Consider the following 16,325-nt stretch of genomic DNA (forward strand, 5'->3'; position numbering starts at 1 on the left):
TTCTGATATAATAGAAAAAGTGTCATTATGTAAAATTTTCCAAAAGCAGTAACACTTTCAGATAATGTTTTTGTAGTTATTGATTAGGAATGGAATTTTAATTACGTCAGTCATCATATTGATCCGATACCTTACCACTGCTTTTGTATGGAAATATAAATCGCTGTACTATCTTGTATTTTCCTGGTTTAATTGCAAAATCTTAGCTTCTTACAGATAAATGATGACGCTTGCATTTAAGTTGTTATGTTTTTGGTCTTTGATTTTTTTCTACATGTACATACAATACAGAAGTTTAAAGCACTAAACTTAATATAATTCAAAAGTATGGATAATGATTTATTTCCCCGTTGTCAAATCCCTTCATGCATCGTATAGAGCTTTACAAAATTTTGCAAATATATAGCTATATATACCTAGCGTTCTCCATGTGATATAAAAGCAGGTACAGAAAACCAATGGAACTGCCCATACATCATTTATACTCCACATACATGCTCCTATTTTCCCGGCATCAACCGACAATAGATTTATTATCTCTCCTACTGTAGAAGATTTTCTTGATGTATTTGATAGTCTTAGTATCTGCAAAAATACATAAGTATATAAATACACTCTGTGGAAGAGACAATAATATAAGTGTACCGCTGTTCAAATCTCATAAATCCATACGAGCATACAACTTAAGGTAATACACACAACTGATGGAATCGCAGGAACTCCAAAAGCAGCGAGACTGGATGCGTTGACATGACGATAGGGTATGCGTCTCCTATTATGCATGTATCACCCGCAATACAAATCAGGCATTAGAAATGGGACAACTCATCAAATTGACAGCTCAAACGACTATTAAAGATATATGACCGTAAAAACATGTCTCTATAAGCTGAAACACAGACATATCGTAACAGTCAACCAATTCGTGATCACGTGTTCGTGATGGTGACCGTAAATCGTGCGTAGTGTCAATTTCAGTAGTCCTTTCTCATAACTCTGTTAGAGGTTTTTTTAAGGAGCACACCTCTGTTGATAAAGTCGGAATAGTGTGAATATGCACGAGAGTAACGTATCAATCAACAGTGGCGGATCCAGAAGGGGCGGGGGGGATGAGGGGGGCAGGGGGGGCAGGGGGTTGGAACCCCCCTTTTTTTCTTGAAGATCAATGCATTTGAATGGTGAATTGGGTCATATAGTTGGAACCCCCCCCCCCCTTTTTATCCTGGGTTTGGACCCCTCCCTTTTAAAAATGGCTGGATCCGCCCCTGAATTAAGATATGTAAACGCAAATACGATAGAGCAGATTGTATGTTACTGCTGAGCAATGGGAAGTTGATAATTGAAAAGTAGAGATCATAACATTAGCTTTGTGTTGGATTCTATATTGCAGTCAGTGGCGTAGCTTGACCACTGTTACGTGTACGCCCGAACCTCCGCGAACCAACGGTTCGAGGGCAGAGGACCTCTTGGTAGTGGGTTCGAGGGACGTTATCGAGAAAAAGATACAATCATGCTTTAGAGTCTACATTTTAGTTTTATGTTCAATTCATTTATTGTGTTTATGTGGAATATAATGATCATTGATCTTCGGGAAAATGTCCAAAAACCAGTTACTGTAAAATATATCAATGTTGTCGTTAAATTAATTATTTTGACTTCATCTATTTTTTTCCTATTTGTATGCGCAAATTCCGTTAATGAATACATGAGAAATAGTTAATTATCATAGATTGTCAGGTATAATATGAAAATTCAAAAGGGATTCGTGGAACCCTGTATCTGGCTTGGGACTGCTGCTGTCCGTTTTAAAGTGTAATGTTGACTGTAAAAAGAATACTGCAGTCAAATACAGGATTTTAGAAAAAAAATTTATTTAGATGCTTTTTCTTGTTCTTGATCATGCCAATTAGATTATTTACAAGTTTCATACTAACAATCTATGAAGGTTTACACATTTTATTATGTAAAAAAAAAATAATCCCAGACCGTTTGTTAATTGCAAAAATTCGTAAGGGTTCCGCGGAACCCAGTGTCTCGCCTACTTTTGCTGTTAATCACAGGCTCAACAAAAATGAGGAAAAAAATTAATAAAAATATTCCTCTCTATAATATCTTTTGATTGTAAGTAGCTTCTGTCCAAGTTTGGTAAAAATCCAGGATAGTTTATGAATCTAATAAATGTTTTAAAAACTTAAACTGCAGACTGTATGTAATGTTAACTGGAAAAAAAACTAAGTCCATTTATAAGTAAAACACGGAAAAAAATGGAACAAAATTTTAACAAAATTTCCTTCTAGATACTAGCTTTTAATCATAAACAAGCTTCTGTCCAAGTTTGGTACAAATCCAGGATAGTTTAAGAAAGTTGTTAAAATTTTAAAAACTTTAACCACAGAGTGAATGTAATGTTAACTGGCAGAAAAACTAAGTCCATTTATAAGTAAAATACGGAAAAAATGGATTTTTTTTTTTACAAAATTTACTTCTGGATACTATCTTATGATCATAAACAAGCTTCTGTCCAAGTTTGGTAGAAATCCAGGATAGTTTAAGAAAGTTATTAAAATTTCAAAAACTTTAACCACAGAGTGAATATTTGTGGACGCCGCCGACGACGACGACGACGACGACGCCGACGGAATGTTAAGGATCGCTATGTGTCGCTTTTTCGACAAAAGTCGAAGGCTCGACAAAAAGTCAATAAAATACTTTCAAAATAAAAAAAACAAAACAAAAAAAACAAATACATGTTCTTTCCAAATTTTGCTTCTGACATTATCTCCTTATCATAAAAATGCTTCTGAAAAAGTTTCATTCAATTCGATGAAGGTTTTGACAAAGTAGTTGATGGGTAACAATCTTTAACATTAGACTGTTACTATACTTTTTAACTATAAAGCAACAAAATACGGAAAAAAGTAGAAATATATTTCCATTATGCTCTGGATACTGACTTTTAGTTATTGAGTATAAAAAAGCTTGTGTCCTATTTCCGTAAAATTCCATGAAGGTTTGAAAAGTTATTGATGTCTGAAAAATTAAACATTAACCTACTTTAAGACTGTGTCCAAATATCAACTGTAAAAAAATCCGTTCATTTATCAGTTAAATAAAAATATATATATTTTAAAAATTTAGCTACTGTCTTTAAATTGATCATAAAAAGCTACTGTCCAAATTTCGTAAAATTCCCGGAAGTTTTGACAATGTTTTTAATGTTTTAAAACAAACTTTAACCACAGACTGAACCTAAATGTTGATAATGCGGACGGAATCTAGAATCGCTCAGACTCGTTTCGCAACATGAATGACGCATGCTCGACAAAAATGGAAACCGCATATTGTACCTCAACATATAATAAATTGCTTTTTACAATAGGATACGAAGTAGAATTCACAGTAGATTTAGACTATAACTGACAATAAACAAATACATAACATACCATTTGATTAAAAGTAAATTTTGTCACTTTTATCTCCAATTACAAGCCATTAAAGAAAGAAGTACAAGATGCACGTGCTTTTCACCAGTTCTTTAAATTTATTTAGATTAAATTATTTTTATCTTCTAAATTCATGTGTACGCCCGGGCGTTTTGACGTAAACGTAGATACGCGCCTGGCAGTTGTCCACCTGAGTCAATATAAAAAAAAAAAAAGTTCACTGGGCTATATAAGATGGAAGCAATTACTAAAAGTTGTGTACTTAAGTAACGTAAGTGAATAATTTATCAAAGTAACAATAAAAATTTTAAAAAATAACAATATAACTATATTATTTTTTTAATATTTTTAAATTATAACCATGATAACTGCGTGTCCGACTAAATGTTTTTACAATCATATATTTTCAACTGCTTTGTGTATGTTAATTCACCTTGTTCTTTTGCATATTACATAAATATAATTTAAGCAAATATGTCTGAGTTAAATAAATTATATAATTAAATTGTATTATTATAAGACGTGTACAGCACTTTGAAATTCCCGCACAAAGTGTTGTAGGTTGCACGTTTTGGTTTTCTCTTTATTAAGAAAAGCAATTTGTTTTCGTGATCAATAAAACAGAAAGCTAAAATAACATTACTGTACAGGCAAATAATCTAATTTTGGATGTAACGCGTCTTCTGATTGGCTGACAGTGTTTTGTCTATCAGCTCATATACATAATTTTGTCATGTGACCGTGACGTCATCTACGTTTTTTCGTGATTTACTCCGGCTTAAAATTGAATTAAGTAATAAATTATAAGGAATGACTGTAATATTTTTTCTGTCTATTCGAAATAACATAAAAAATGTGGTTCACACTTTAAAATAACCTGCTACGCGGGTTATTTGTGCACCACATTTTTTATGATATTTCTTCATAGACAGAAAAAAACTTAAATGTAAAATTAAGCGAGGAAATCGAGGTAAATGAAAAGAAAAATACGTAGATTTAAAGACACGCTATACGTGTAAGGCGACCGAAGAGCTTTTCTGGATTTACCATTGTCAGGAAAACTCAAAGCCGAATATTTGAAAGCCAAGAATGTTTATGAACCGAAACTGTTGAAGAGCTGTATAACCAAAAAGGACCTTTAAAAATAGCCAAAATCCAGTTAAGGCCTATTTTGCCTAAGGAAGTTGAAACCTTACAAATGTAAGTTTCTTCACAATTTCAAAATTTAAAAACGGACAATTTTGAAGAGACTTGTTTTAACAATTTAAACAAATTTTCCCTTTCAATTAATCTTTAATTAGTCTCATGTCAAAACTGTTCATCAAATCACAAAGAGCTTAATATATACATGTATTTGTACCTTCTTGTAAATTGCTACTGTAAGTGCCAGTTCATTCTTTCTCCCTGCTTCCTGAGTCATGTGTATATGATGCATCACAGCAAAGATTCTAATCAGTTCGATTCCAAAGATACAAAAGGCATACATGTAGCCTTTCTGTGTCTCTTCGGGTGACTCTGACGATATACAAGCTAACAACAATCTATGAATAACAAGCATTATGTGAGTATTGCATGGCAATACATAGTCCCCTACCGGTTACAAATTCATTGTAATGGAACGAAATTCTAACTTGATCTATAACTTGTCATGGTGTAAACTACATAAAAATATCAAGTCAAAATCTTCAAGCTTGACGAAAAAAACTGTTAAAAACTGATTATTTAAGTGAATTTTCTATGTCCAAAGACCATAACTCTGCAAAAATTTTTATCAGACTGGAACAATATTCCAACTTGATCTGTAACTTGTCATGAAAAAACTATATACTAATTATCAAATCAATATCTTCAAGAATGACAAACAAACCTACCACTAAATTCTTCAAACAATTTACAAAAGAAAAGGAAAAAAATCCAAAATGTCATTTTGTCTATTCAAAGTCTTTTAAAAAATGAGTTATTTCCCTTTGAACAGAAATCTACTTATTAATAAGTATTTCATCAAAAATTTAATTCTAGGGAAAGGGCTTTAACTGAACAAAATCGTGAAAAATTGAACTTGACCTGTAACTTGTCATGATAAATCAATAAACCAAATATCAAATCAATATCTTCAAGCACGGAGTAAAAAAGTCTGGAAAACTGATTTGCCGGACTGACAGATGGACAGACAGGCAGACGGACAGACAGACAGACAGACACACGGGCAGACAGACAGACGGACGGAGTGCAAACCTAAAGTCCTCTTCGACTTCGTCGGTAGATGACTAAAAACAACAAGATGAATTATGAGCTATAGCATCACAAAGCATTCTCACTTGAGACTTGATACCAAATTTTGGGAAACTCCTCTGATTCACAGTTTAAAATGCGACAAGTATATCATAGGTTGACAAGAGGTTGCCTAGTATGCTCTTCTTCGGAGAGAGAGTTTAAATGCATCACACAAAAATTATATTTATTAAAATGTAGGTAGTGTATAATAATGAATTATATAATTAAATGTTTTTGAAAAGAAAACGGTACCCAGTACGCCGGAAACATTGAATCGAATATTAAATAATTAGTATGATATATATATATAGAAACCAAGTATATGTCTATCTTTTGGAGGAGCAATCTTCATCAGATTCGTCATGTTTACACAGAAGCTTCTAGTGAAAAATAATAAGAAGCTAAAAATGTTCTTTGTTTTCCGTTATAGATGGTGTTTCTAATTGAATTAATGCACACGTTTAATACACTTTGGCCCTTTTTTCAAATGATAACTTTTATCTACTTCAATGAATAGTTAATCGTTATACAAGTAGTATTTTCCATATATGCCAATCTTTGACTGAAAATGATTGACCAAGTTTTGATTAAATTCGTGTAAAAAGTGTGTTGATACATGATTATATTCGAAACTTACGTCAAGGTGAATGGATGTGCGATATCTGTTCCATGTGTAATTAATTTGTTCAATGCAGACAGTAGTAATTGTGGTCCTGATGCCTTACAAATACAAGTCAGTAACCTGGCTTTTGGAATTTTCGTCTTGTCCAAGTGCTTGTCCTTTTTCTCACTATCACAAATATAAAAATATTATATTGTTTTAATGTTTTCCTGTTGATTGACAGTTAAATGTTATATGAACCTATGAATGACGTCATTTGCGGCTTGCCATATTTGAAATGAGACATGTGATACCTGGTGAGCTGCCGATGCATATTGGTGCAAAATGGAAAAGACTATCTATGTTGAAAAACTTTTATCTGATATTTTTGTCATTGATTTTGAACAATAACGTAGGTTTAAACTTATTTTTATGTTTTTACTTATCATCAGACTGTGTTTTGGTATAAGATAGTATATACAAAGAGGGAAACCGTATGCTAGCTGTTCAGACAAAATATCGCTGGAAATCTTATGTTCCTTTATGATGTATAATGGAAATAGAAAGGAAAGACAAAATTCTTTTTTAAATTATAATATTTCTGATGTCAGGAATTATCTCCCGCGTGCTTGCATGTGACTCTGATTCCTTGTCTAGAGTATTATGTTAATGGTCCCTTTTTGTTTGATCAACCCTTCAGTATATGTAGTGGGTTTTATATTTCCAAATATTTTGGATAAGTGCATCACTGAAGAGATATTAGCAGTCGAAATGCGCATCGAACGCAGTAAATTGGTGCCGTTAAAATGATAAATATTATTGTATAAGAGAGATAACCATGTGCTACATATATATACCTGTGAGCTCGGGTTACTTCTTTTGTCCAATATTTTTCGAAGTTTGCCATGCATGTTTTTGTTGTACTGGATGGTGCAAATGGTGGCAAATCAGTTAGTTTTAAGCTGTTATCACGTCCTTTTCTAAACAGTCTGAATGTACAATGTTCAACTTGAAAGTAACATGTCGTCGTGTAAATCTTATAATGGAGTATTTCACATTTGGCAATATTGTGGTTAAAATCTAACTTAACGGTTAAAAGCACAATGTCATTAAAATTTGACTGAGTCATTAAAACTTATATATAGGAATCGAATTCACGTACATGAAGAGAAACTCTATGTTCGATTGTTTATTTAATTGACAAGATTTTAAGATAAATAAACATCCCCTTTTCTGGAGATATAACACTTCACTACAAACAATGCTGTTTTAGAAATGTATCCCTATATTTAAATTGGAGACAGATCATAATTGTTTAGCTGTATAATATCCCCAGTTCTGGACTTCTGGATTCGCTAAGAATTGCTCATAGATTGAGTTAAAACCATGCAAACATTTTAAGCATACAACTAGTAAGATGATTTTGAAAACAATTATTTTACAGCAAAAATACATGAAAAATAATGGTAATGCAGCACTATAAAGATATTTTCAACTTACGGCTCTACCCAGCTAAACGTAAGTGACGATAAAACAGATATATCGGTTTTGCTAAAATCATCTTCAGGAACCTAAAATAAACACCACAATATCTGTGAATCTATAGCCAGGTATCTATGATGATGAGTTTATTGTAACAGTACATAGTGTTGTTTTTTTATATGTTTTTATGTCTGTTTGTCTGCTTTTCAGAGGAGTCGGGAGTTGTTTTTTAATGTAATTTGTTGTATTGTGTAGTATTTTCCTTGCGATCGGTTATCTCTTTTTTCCCTATCAGTCACCACATACATTATCAGCGTTCACAACCCCATATGTCAAACATTAGGACTAACAGTTATTTCCAAAATAGCATACGCTGATCTTTGTATAGGACATGCATTCATGTAGGTAACTATTTAAACTGAACCACGAGGTGTATTTGACTGTGGCAAAGTTTTGTGATTCAGAACAAATGTAAAGAATCACATATATAGCGTCTTTTGGGTAAAATGCTTAATTTCTAACAACACCATACACTCTTATTTCTTCTTCAACACTTTTTTAATAGGATGAACCTACTATCCTACAAATAATCAAAATAATCTAATAGCATCCGAAATTCTGTGAGATTACATCTATTTCATACCCTGGGTGATATTCAAAAGCGTACCGAATAAGTTTTGATTGAATAACTACGTCCTTTAAAATGAAAAGTCAAACAATGGCGTGCCTGAATTTTTATATTTATAGGTACGAATATCTAATTCGGTTGGTTCCCCCCGTAAGTATTAAGTTTGCCTTTGAGATATACTAATATCGGACGGGACCCTTATAATGGAGTTACCCGTTGTCTTTTTAATTCCGAAACTGCGAATTATATGCGCCTCAGCATGAATTTACAACTGGCTGTCATGCACCTCAGCATTGATTTACAACTTGCTGTAGGATGTTACAGCGTCGATTTTTGATACGTTAATCATTATAAGGCGGGGTTAATTCGCAGTTGTGGCGTAGTATTCTACTGCCAAAAAAGTATTACAAATTATATATTACTGATGTAATTGTCACCTGGTTTCCTGAAGAAGAATCCACAATATTACTGTTGTAAAACAATGACTCAACCAGGCGAATCAATACAAGTACACAATATAACAAAAGGATACTGCTTTGTAAAAAATCATAGGTTCCATTCTGAAAAAATAGAAAATGTTCTTTATTCAAATTGAACTGAACATTTTTAAATATTTTTTTTTATTGTTTTGTAGTACCAGTTCTTCTCTAGATCGTATATTGATTGTGTCATTGATGGAGTTTAACGCCACTTTCAACACTATTTTGATATTTCGTGGATGTCAGTTCTTATTTGTGGTGGAAGCCGGAGTACTCGGAGAGAACCACCGAACTACAGTAGGAAAACTTACAATCATAAGATTGGAGTCGAGTGGACTAGCCACGTGCTCACCAGGATTCGAACTCACAACCGCAGTTTTCACAAGTTAGCGATACAGTAGTTCGAATTCTAAGACCACTCGGCCACCGAGGCCCCATCTTGATCATATAAACATTGAAACAAAAGTAGAGTATAGTATTTACTAAATAGCATATAGTTTTCTGAGGTAAAATAAAATTATCAACTCGAGTTATTGACAATTTTATCATTATTAATGAAATGACATAACGATAGATAATATCAACCGATATCTAATTCCATGCGCGGATCAAGCCATTTTAAAAATGAGGGGGTAACACCATGAAACCCTCAAATAATTTTAAAAAGATAAAAATAATAAATATTTTTTTAAAAATCGAAATAAAGGGGCTTCCAAACCCCGGAACAACCCCTTGGATCCGCCAATGAATTCACACTACATAGCTAGTGACTAAACATCTTTCTCTCAATGTAAACATTATGTTTGTCCTCAAATTCTACTTCACAAGCATTGCTTTAAATATAAATCCGCTAACATGCTAAGAACTTTTGTTATGCTATAGAATGGAAATAATTTCTACAAATAGAATATTTCTGGGTGACAAATGTGACTGCTTGTATGCCACAATTTGAAATAAAAAATCTCTTTTGTCAGGATGATACTAATCTTTACAAGTCAACACTGACCTAACGAATAGCCAATAGAACGTTCCCAATTTCGTACCACATTGCAGTATGAGCCAATCAAAATAACGTGTTTTTCATATCACTTTTTTATATCGCACTCTATTCGGTGTGATACTAAAAGAATCTGATCATGCGGGAAATAGATGACAGACCGCAACCATAATAAAATGTAGGATACGAAGCTTGCAAAATCATAAAAACAAAAAGCTATCTATTAAACACGATAACTCAGTAATTCAAACTGTCATTCTTTTTGCACCAAGTCAGGATTATGACAGTTGTTTCCAATCGTTCTGTCGGTTGATATAGTTTAGCGTTTGGTTTTTATGGACTTCCACTTTTTAAATGTACCTTAGATTTCGATATTTTTCTTACTAGATTTGTTAGATATATTTTGCCATACAGATCCTCCAACATGTAATATCCCCTACTTTCAAATTGTTGGTTTTGATCATTCCTGAAGAAGTTAACCCAGGAAAGCTGTACAAAAGCACCAAAATGTGCAAAGAGTTGTTCTCATTCAAAATCAAAATCCCAAGTAGTTGACCCGATCAAAATTGAACCACGGGCATCTAAAAATTAAATTTTAAAAACGAAAACTGCCAGCCAAAGTGGGTTACGTACTATAATGATTATGATGGATGGCTATTTATCGTCCACTAGAAATTTTTTCATGCATATTTAGAACAATAAAACTTTTATTCAATACGAAGGTTGAGCGCTCTCAAACATGTTTAGTCCCGTCACATTCTGTATGTGCCTGTCCCAAGTCAGTAGCCTGTAATTCATTGGTTGTCTTTGGTCATCTCTGTAACATTTGTTTTTCGTATACTATTGTTATAATTAGGCCGTTAGTTTTTTCCATTGAATTGTTTCATGTTTTTCATGTCGGGGCTTTTTATAGTCAACTATACGGTATGGGTTTCTCTCATTGTTGAAGGCGGTACGATTGCTCATTATTGCTTACATCCACTTCATTTGAACTTTGGTAGATATTTGTCTCATTGGCAATCATGCCAGATCTCCTTATTTGTACTTGATTGAACTTGACCTACATGCTACTTCAAAATGTACTTTACACTACTCTTACTACAAATTGCCGCCAACTAAACGGAAAAGCAGCTACCACGGTACCAATTTGAAGGTCTTAGTTTTGACCCGATCGGGTATTATTAATTAACTAAGAACTAAGGGAACGACCATTTAACTTCAAGAAGTGGGGTTATGGTTTTTTCCAAAAAAATATTCTGATCCAAAATGTCTGACTCAGACAAAAAACCAGAACCCCCATCCCCCCCTTTTGAAGTTAAATGGTTGCTCCCTAAATTCTAATTAATATTTGTTGAATGTGTCTATTTTCGCATAATAAACTACTTATTTTATTTATGTTATATGTTATTGTAGTTGCACTAATGGCTTACCTTGACTACCCATGAAGGTCGCACGGTCGAAGTGTAATTGCATACATCAGTTATTGGACGTTTCGCTAATATATAATATATTGCACATGGTCTACACCTTTGTGCAATGAGGAAAAAAAAATTTTGTTGTTGCTGGTTATTGAATATTCAATCTTGCGTCAGCGTTCGATCCGAATACGCTACAACGATACCGCCTCGCCTCGGTTGATTAAAATTTATTCTTCAATCGTCCTTTCTACTACAATGTACTAGTATACAAATACAGGTGTACAGATAACACGAAGCGATAAAAGTATACTATATAGTCTCCTGTTATCCTGCTTCTGTTGCGAGCGAACGGTTATGTTTTTTTTTCAATAATTTCTGTTTGTTTTACACCAGAGTTCAATTTGGGTCATCATGGAAGTCCGCGTTTAAGTCATGTCGATTTCATTAGAAAAATCCATCGACGGAAGAAAAAAACTATACGTTTAAGTTCAATGCTAAATTGCAGTATAAACCCAATATTTGTACAGTGTCTGAAAAAATAAATCGTACTTGTACTGTCTACGAAACAGGAGAAAAGCTCAGCAAGCCTCGCCTTTTTTTCTCTATTTTTAAAGCTCGTCAAATAAATTTAATATTTTCCTACACTGTACGAATATTATACATACAATAAACAGATATATACTGGACACAAGCATGAAGATTTATTATTTTTTTTTAGATTGACTGAAAATTTCAAAATATACTTACACGGAAAGTTACACCTACATGTAAACTGCTAAAACACAGTCTCAGAAAAACTGACAAGAACAGCATCAGTAGTAACAGTGAAGAAAGTTTTGAACGAGGCCGTGATATCTTCTTTGTTCGAGATAAATATGCTTCCAATGCCTGAAAAATAATGAAAAATACTTGAATTCCACTCCTTTGATTTAAATGATTAATTAATATTTCTTAAATTATTCAACAAAATCAGGCATGCCATAATCAAAGTACCTAATTACTAAATAAAAACATATATGAAATACTAAGTAATTCATCCTGATTATACAAGCAAAGAAGATATTTCATATTCTAATATAAAGGTTGACTACGTTAAGTAACTTTAAGTACAAAAGTATAATCTTCCAATTACTTAGTAAATGTAACAATTCATTCAGAGTAAGTAATAATTATCTGTAATCATCCCAAGTAAATTATTTTCTTACTTTAAGTAAAAAAATATAAATATTAAGTAAATTATATATATTATGGCGCATCCGGGGGAGGAGGGGTCTAGGGATTGGAACCCCCCTTTTTTCCTTTTTATGTGAAAGTATCATGGTATTCTGGGGGATGGAAACAATCCCCCCCCCTTTTTTTTAAATGGCTGGATCTGTGCCTGTGTATGGTGACAGGTTAAGTACTTTGAGCTATCTTTCAGTAACTGCGAGTATTCTTTTATTTATTTTGTGATTATGTTATCTTACTTTTCTATTATAGCTAAGTGCTTTTCGTGTACTCTATGTTATTGTGTGATCTTTTACGTACGGTTGGACAGTCTAATGATTGAGATTTAAAAAAATGGAGAATGGTTGAGATCTCTTTAAACTAGTGTAACCCCGCTACATTGCCATGTGTCTTTCGTCCAAAGTTTTTCTAACTGATGTATAAATTCATTTTTTTATGTTATTTTGGGGGAGGGGGATTTGGTGTTAATAATATAATCAAATCATCTTTGATTATTTCTGCTAAGTTTAATCACCATTTGCGTAGAATCAGGACAATTTATATTTATAGCGTGGTATATTGTATATATATAGACGCATGTCTATTGTTAAAGACTGTGTGTTTTCTTCTACATTTCTTTTGGAAATTTTTTTGTTGAGTTGCTGTCTCGATGACATAAACTTCACATCGTCTTCTATTTATAGACATCCGGATACCATTTGCTTTTATACTTACTATCATATCTACAGAAACGGAAATATCACAGGTATCCGGTCAATTAGGAACGACATTTTATTGAACTTTGTTTCATTTTCTCAGTACACCACGTTTAACAATAGCATTGCCAGATACTTATAGCTAGATTGTATTATTTAACAAAAACACTGAACAACGTTCATCGTTTTTTTAACTGGTTGGCATAAAGGTGTCATATCGGGACAAATGAGCTGGGAAATTGGTGTGATTTCTGTCATACATCAACCAACATCACACATGCATAAGACTTACTATTTAAGCAGTGGCATAAAGTACAATACGCATGGATTTGTCACCGAATAATTAACTTTTATTCAATGGTACATTAAAACAAAGTGTATTTCAAATCATGCTTGAATGTAAAACAGTTTCAAAGGCCTGAGTGTATGAATAATATTGAAATGTGCAATAGGCATTTTTAAAGAATATATGTAATATTACCATTGTTATAATGACAAGCACTGGAAACAATTCCGTCAGTGATGGATCACCCGCCAGAAAGCCATGTATATTAAGTGCTAACACACCCAATGTTAAAACAGCAATTAAAACTGTCAAAATCTGCAATGAAAAATACGATTAATTGTAAAAGGTTCATGTTATTTATAGAATAAAATATTAAGCGGAGTGATTTTTGTTACACTGCATGACGTACATCTGTTCATTATTTTCATCAAATTTTTTTATGATTGTTGTGCCTCTTGTTCTTTTACATTTGTCTGTGGCTGGTATGCATACAACACATTCCCGGCTTTGCCAATCCAAAGAAAGAAAAAAAAAACAATAGACCAAACCAACAAACAACTCCTCCGAAACAATACATCACAGAATCAAACTAACAAATCGTGTCCACCTCTCATATCATATGGTTATCAAAAATATATACCTGCCAATATCTTCACGGAGAAGGGATTTCATTTCTGACCAACAGACTAAAATCATGTATGATTTCCTTTATTAAATGCATTGTGTATCATGGTGTATTGTCTGCAAGTGTTGACTTAATTTTACTACATCGTTATAAACTCATGTTCGTTTAGATTTTATATATCTTTATAATAGCAAAGGGTCTCTGTGGCGGCCTTGTTGGTCGAGTGGTCTTTGTAGTCTTACTGCTGTTTAGCTAGCATGTCGACGCTAAGGTTGTGAGTTCGAATCCCGCACGTGGCAGGAGCGCTCGACTCCGATCTTAATTGACAAGGGTTGTCAGTTCTCCTTTCTCTCTTCGGGCACTCCGGTTCCTCCACTAATAACATCTGACCACCACGAAATAGCACAATAGTGCTGAAAGTGGCGTTAAACACCAATCATTCAATCAAGCACTCATTTTAATAACAGTTAAAACATAAGTTGCATTTGACTTTTTGTCTGAAGACAGTCTTTTTGCGGCAACATTTATTTAGCATTTAGGACAATCTCCATCAAAATATTAAAAAAGAAATTCTAAATATTTAATTTCAAGAAACAGTAAGAGGAACAAATAATAAATGTTTTACTGTGAGTCAATTCATTATGTGCATGGCCAAAAGATTCATTTAGATAATACATACTTTTCTAAGCATTTAGGAGTAAGAACGCGGACAGGTCGACTCTTAGACAGACTAATGTGTATTGTGAACTGGCACGTTTAGATCCGGCCCAGTTTGCCGATATTGTGCAAAGCATGGTTCTCTTTCATATCACAATAACATGTTTTCGTCCTGATATGTATGTACTATTTGCCACTGGACGTTAGATACTAAACCAACAGCATAAGCATCATGCAATTACATTTAAAACGCCTGTCTTGCTATGATTTACTACTTCTATCGTTGTATTTCGTTCCCATTATATGACTAATTATGTTTGTAATTATAATGATACTTACAGTTCCGAGAGTATTTATCCGTTTTGGAGAATTTCTCCAACCAAAATGAAAAACTCGTAGTGGTGCTCCAAGTAAAAGGAGAAAACATGGGGAAGACTGAAGCAAAGACTTCTCAAAAAGAGACAGGTATGCTGAATCCATCGTATTCTCTGATGAGAAAAAATCCTATAAATTGTAAAATGCAAATATTGGTATATTTAGAAACCCTCACACCAAAAGCCGAAACTTCTAATTATAAATTGTCTTGTTACGCTACTAGTTGTCTATGGTTCTCATCAATATATGGATTTTTGCATATTAAAAAGGGTATGACTGTGTCCGCAGATTGTAATAAGTGGCAAATAAGAGTATTATTTTTGTAGTTATATTGTGAAATTAGTTGTAAATAAGAGCTATCTTGCCGCCGTTTTGTAGTAATAAGTATATCATTTTGTTTTTCTTTGTTGACATATTTGTTTGTTTTATAGTGAATAAGATTATAACACAATGTTGACTGTTGTACCCCTATTTTTTTGCATTTTTATCTATTATGTCTGTTTGTTTTGTTCACACATAGCTGTCAATATAAATTAATGGAATTTTTATGCGACTGTCATACAAATGAAAGGTTTAGCTAGCTATAAAACCAGGTTTAATCCACCACTTTCTACATAGGGAAATGCCTGTACCAAGTTAGGAAATTGACAGTTGTTTTCCATTCGTTAGATGTGTTTGAGCTTTTGATTTTGCCGTTTGATGGGGCACTTTCCGTTTTATATTTTCCTTGGAATTCGGTATTTTTGTTATTTTTACTTAATGCAATTATGAGCATTATTCTGCCTGTAGTTGTTATAGTAACACGTGGCAAATATGAGAACTCTGTATGCAGTTTTTCTGTAAAAATACTTTATAGTCTTCTTTATCAGTTTTTGTAGTAATAGGTGGCTAATTCAAGTATTGTGTCTGCAGTTTTTTTTTTGCTAATAAATGGCTAATGAGAGTATAACGATTATATCCGCATTTGTTTTGTAGTGATAAATGACAAATAAGATCATGATGTCCGCAATTTTTTAAGTAATTAATTGCGAATAGGAGTTACCTTACCGTAGTTTTTTTTAGTAATAAGTTGCAAATATGAGCATTCTGTCTGCAGTATTTGTAGTAATAAGTTGCAAATTTTACAGTAACTGTTTTT

At 33.1% G+C, this 16,325-nt stretch overlaps 1 protein-coding gene across 1 annotated transcript in view; it reads right to left on the reverse strand.

The window, feature by feature from the left end:
• The window catches only part of LOC127708901 (multidrug resistance-associated protein 1-like), a 47,530-nt gene extending 32,220 nt beyond the window's left edge, over window positions 1–15,310 (reverse strand). The window contains exons 1-9 of the mRNA XM_052214057.1: window positions 15,152–15,310; window positions 13,726–13,845; window positions 12,070–12,210; window positions 8,866–8,988; window positions 7,819–7,889; window positions 7,176–7,307; window positions 6,355–6,507; window positions 4,804–4,984; window positions 417–585 (exon numbers count right to left, since the gene is read on the reverse strand). Coding sequence (XP_052070017.1) covers window positions 417–585; window positions 4,804–4,984; window positions 6,355–6,507; window positions 7,176–7,307; window positions 7,819–7,889; window positions 8,866–8,988; window positions 12,070–12,210; window positions 13,726–13,845; window positions 15,152–15,292 — 1,231 coding nt within the window. The 5' untranslated portion in view covers window positions 15,293–15,310. The remainder of the gene's footprint in view (window positions 1–416; window positions 586–4,803; window positions 4,985–6,354; window positions 6,508–7,175; window positions 7,308–7,818; window positions 7,890–8,865; window positions 8,989–12,069; window positions 12,211–13,725; window positions 13,846–15,151) is intronic.
• Window positions 15,311–16,325: the final 1,015 nt, after the last annotated feature.

This window comes from Mytilus californianus, unplaced genomic scaffold (assembly GCF_021869535.1).
Source record: "Mytilus californianus isolate M0D057914Y unplaced genomic scaffold, xbMytCali1.0.p SCAF_7, whole genome shotgun sequence".
NCBI lineage: Eukaryota > Metazoa > Mollusca > Bivalvia > Mytilida > Mytilidae > Mytilus > Mytilus californianus.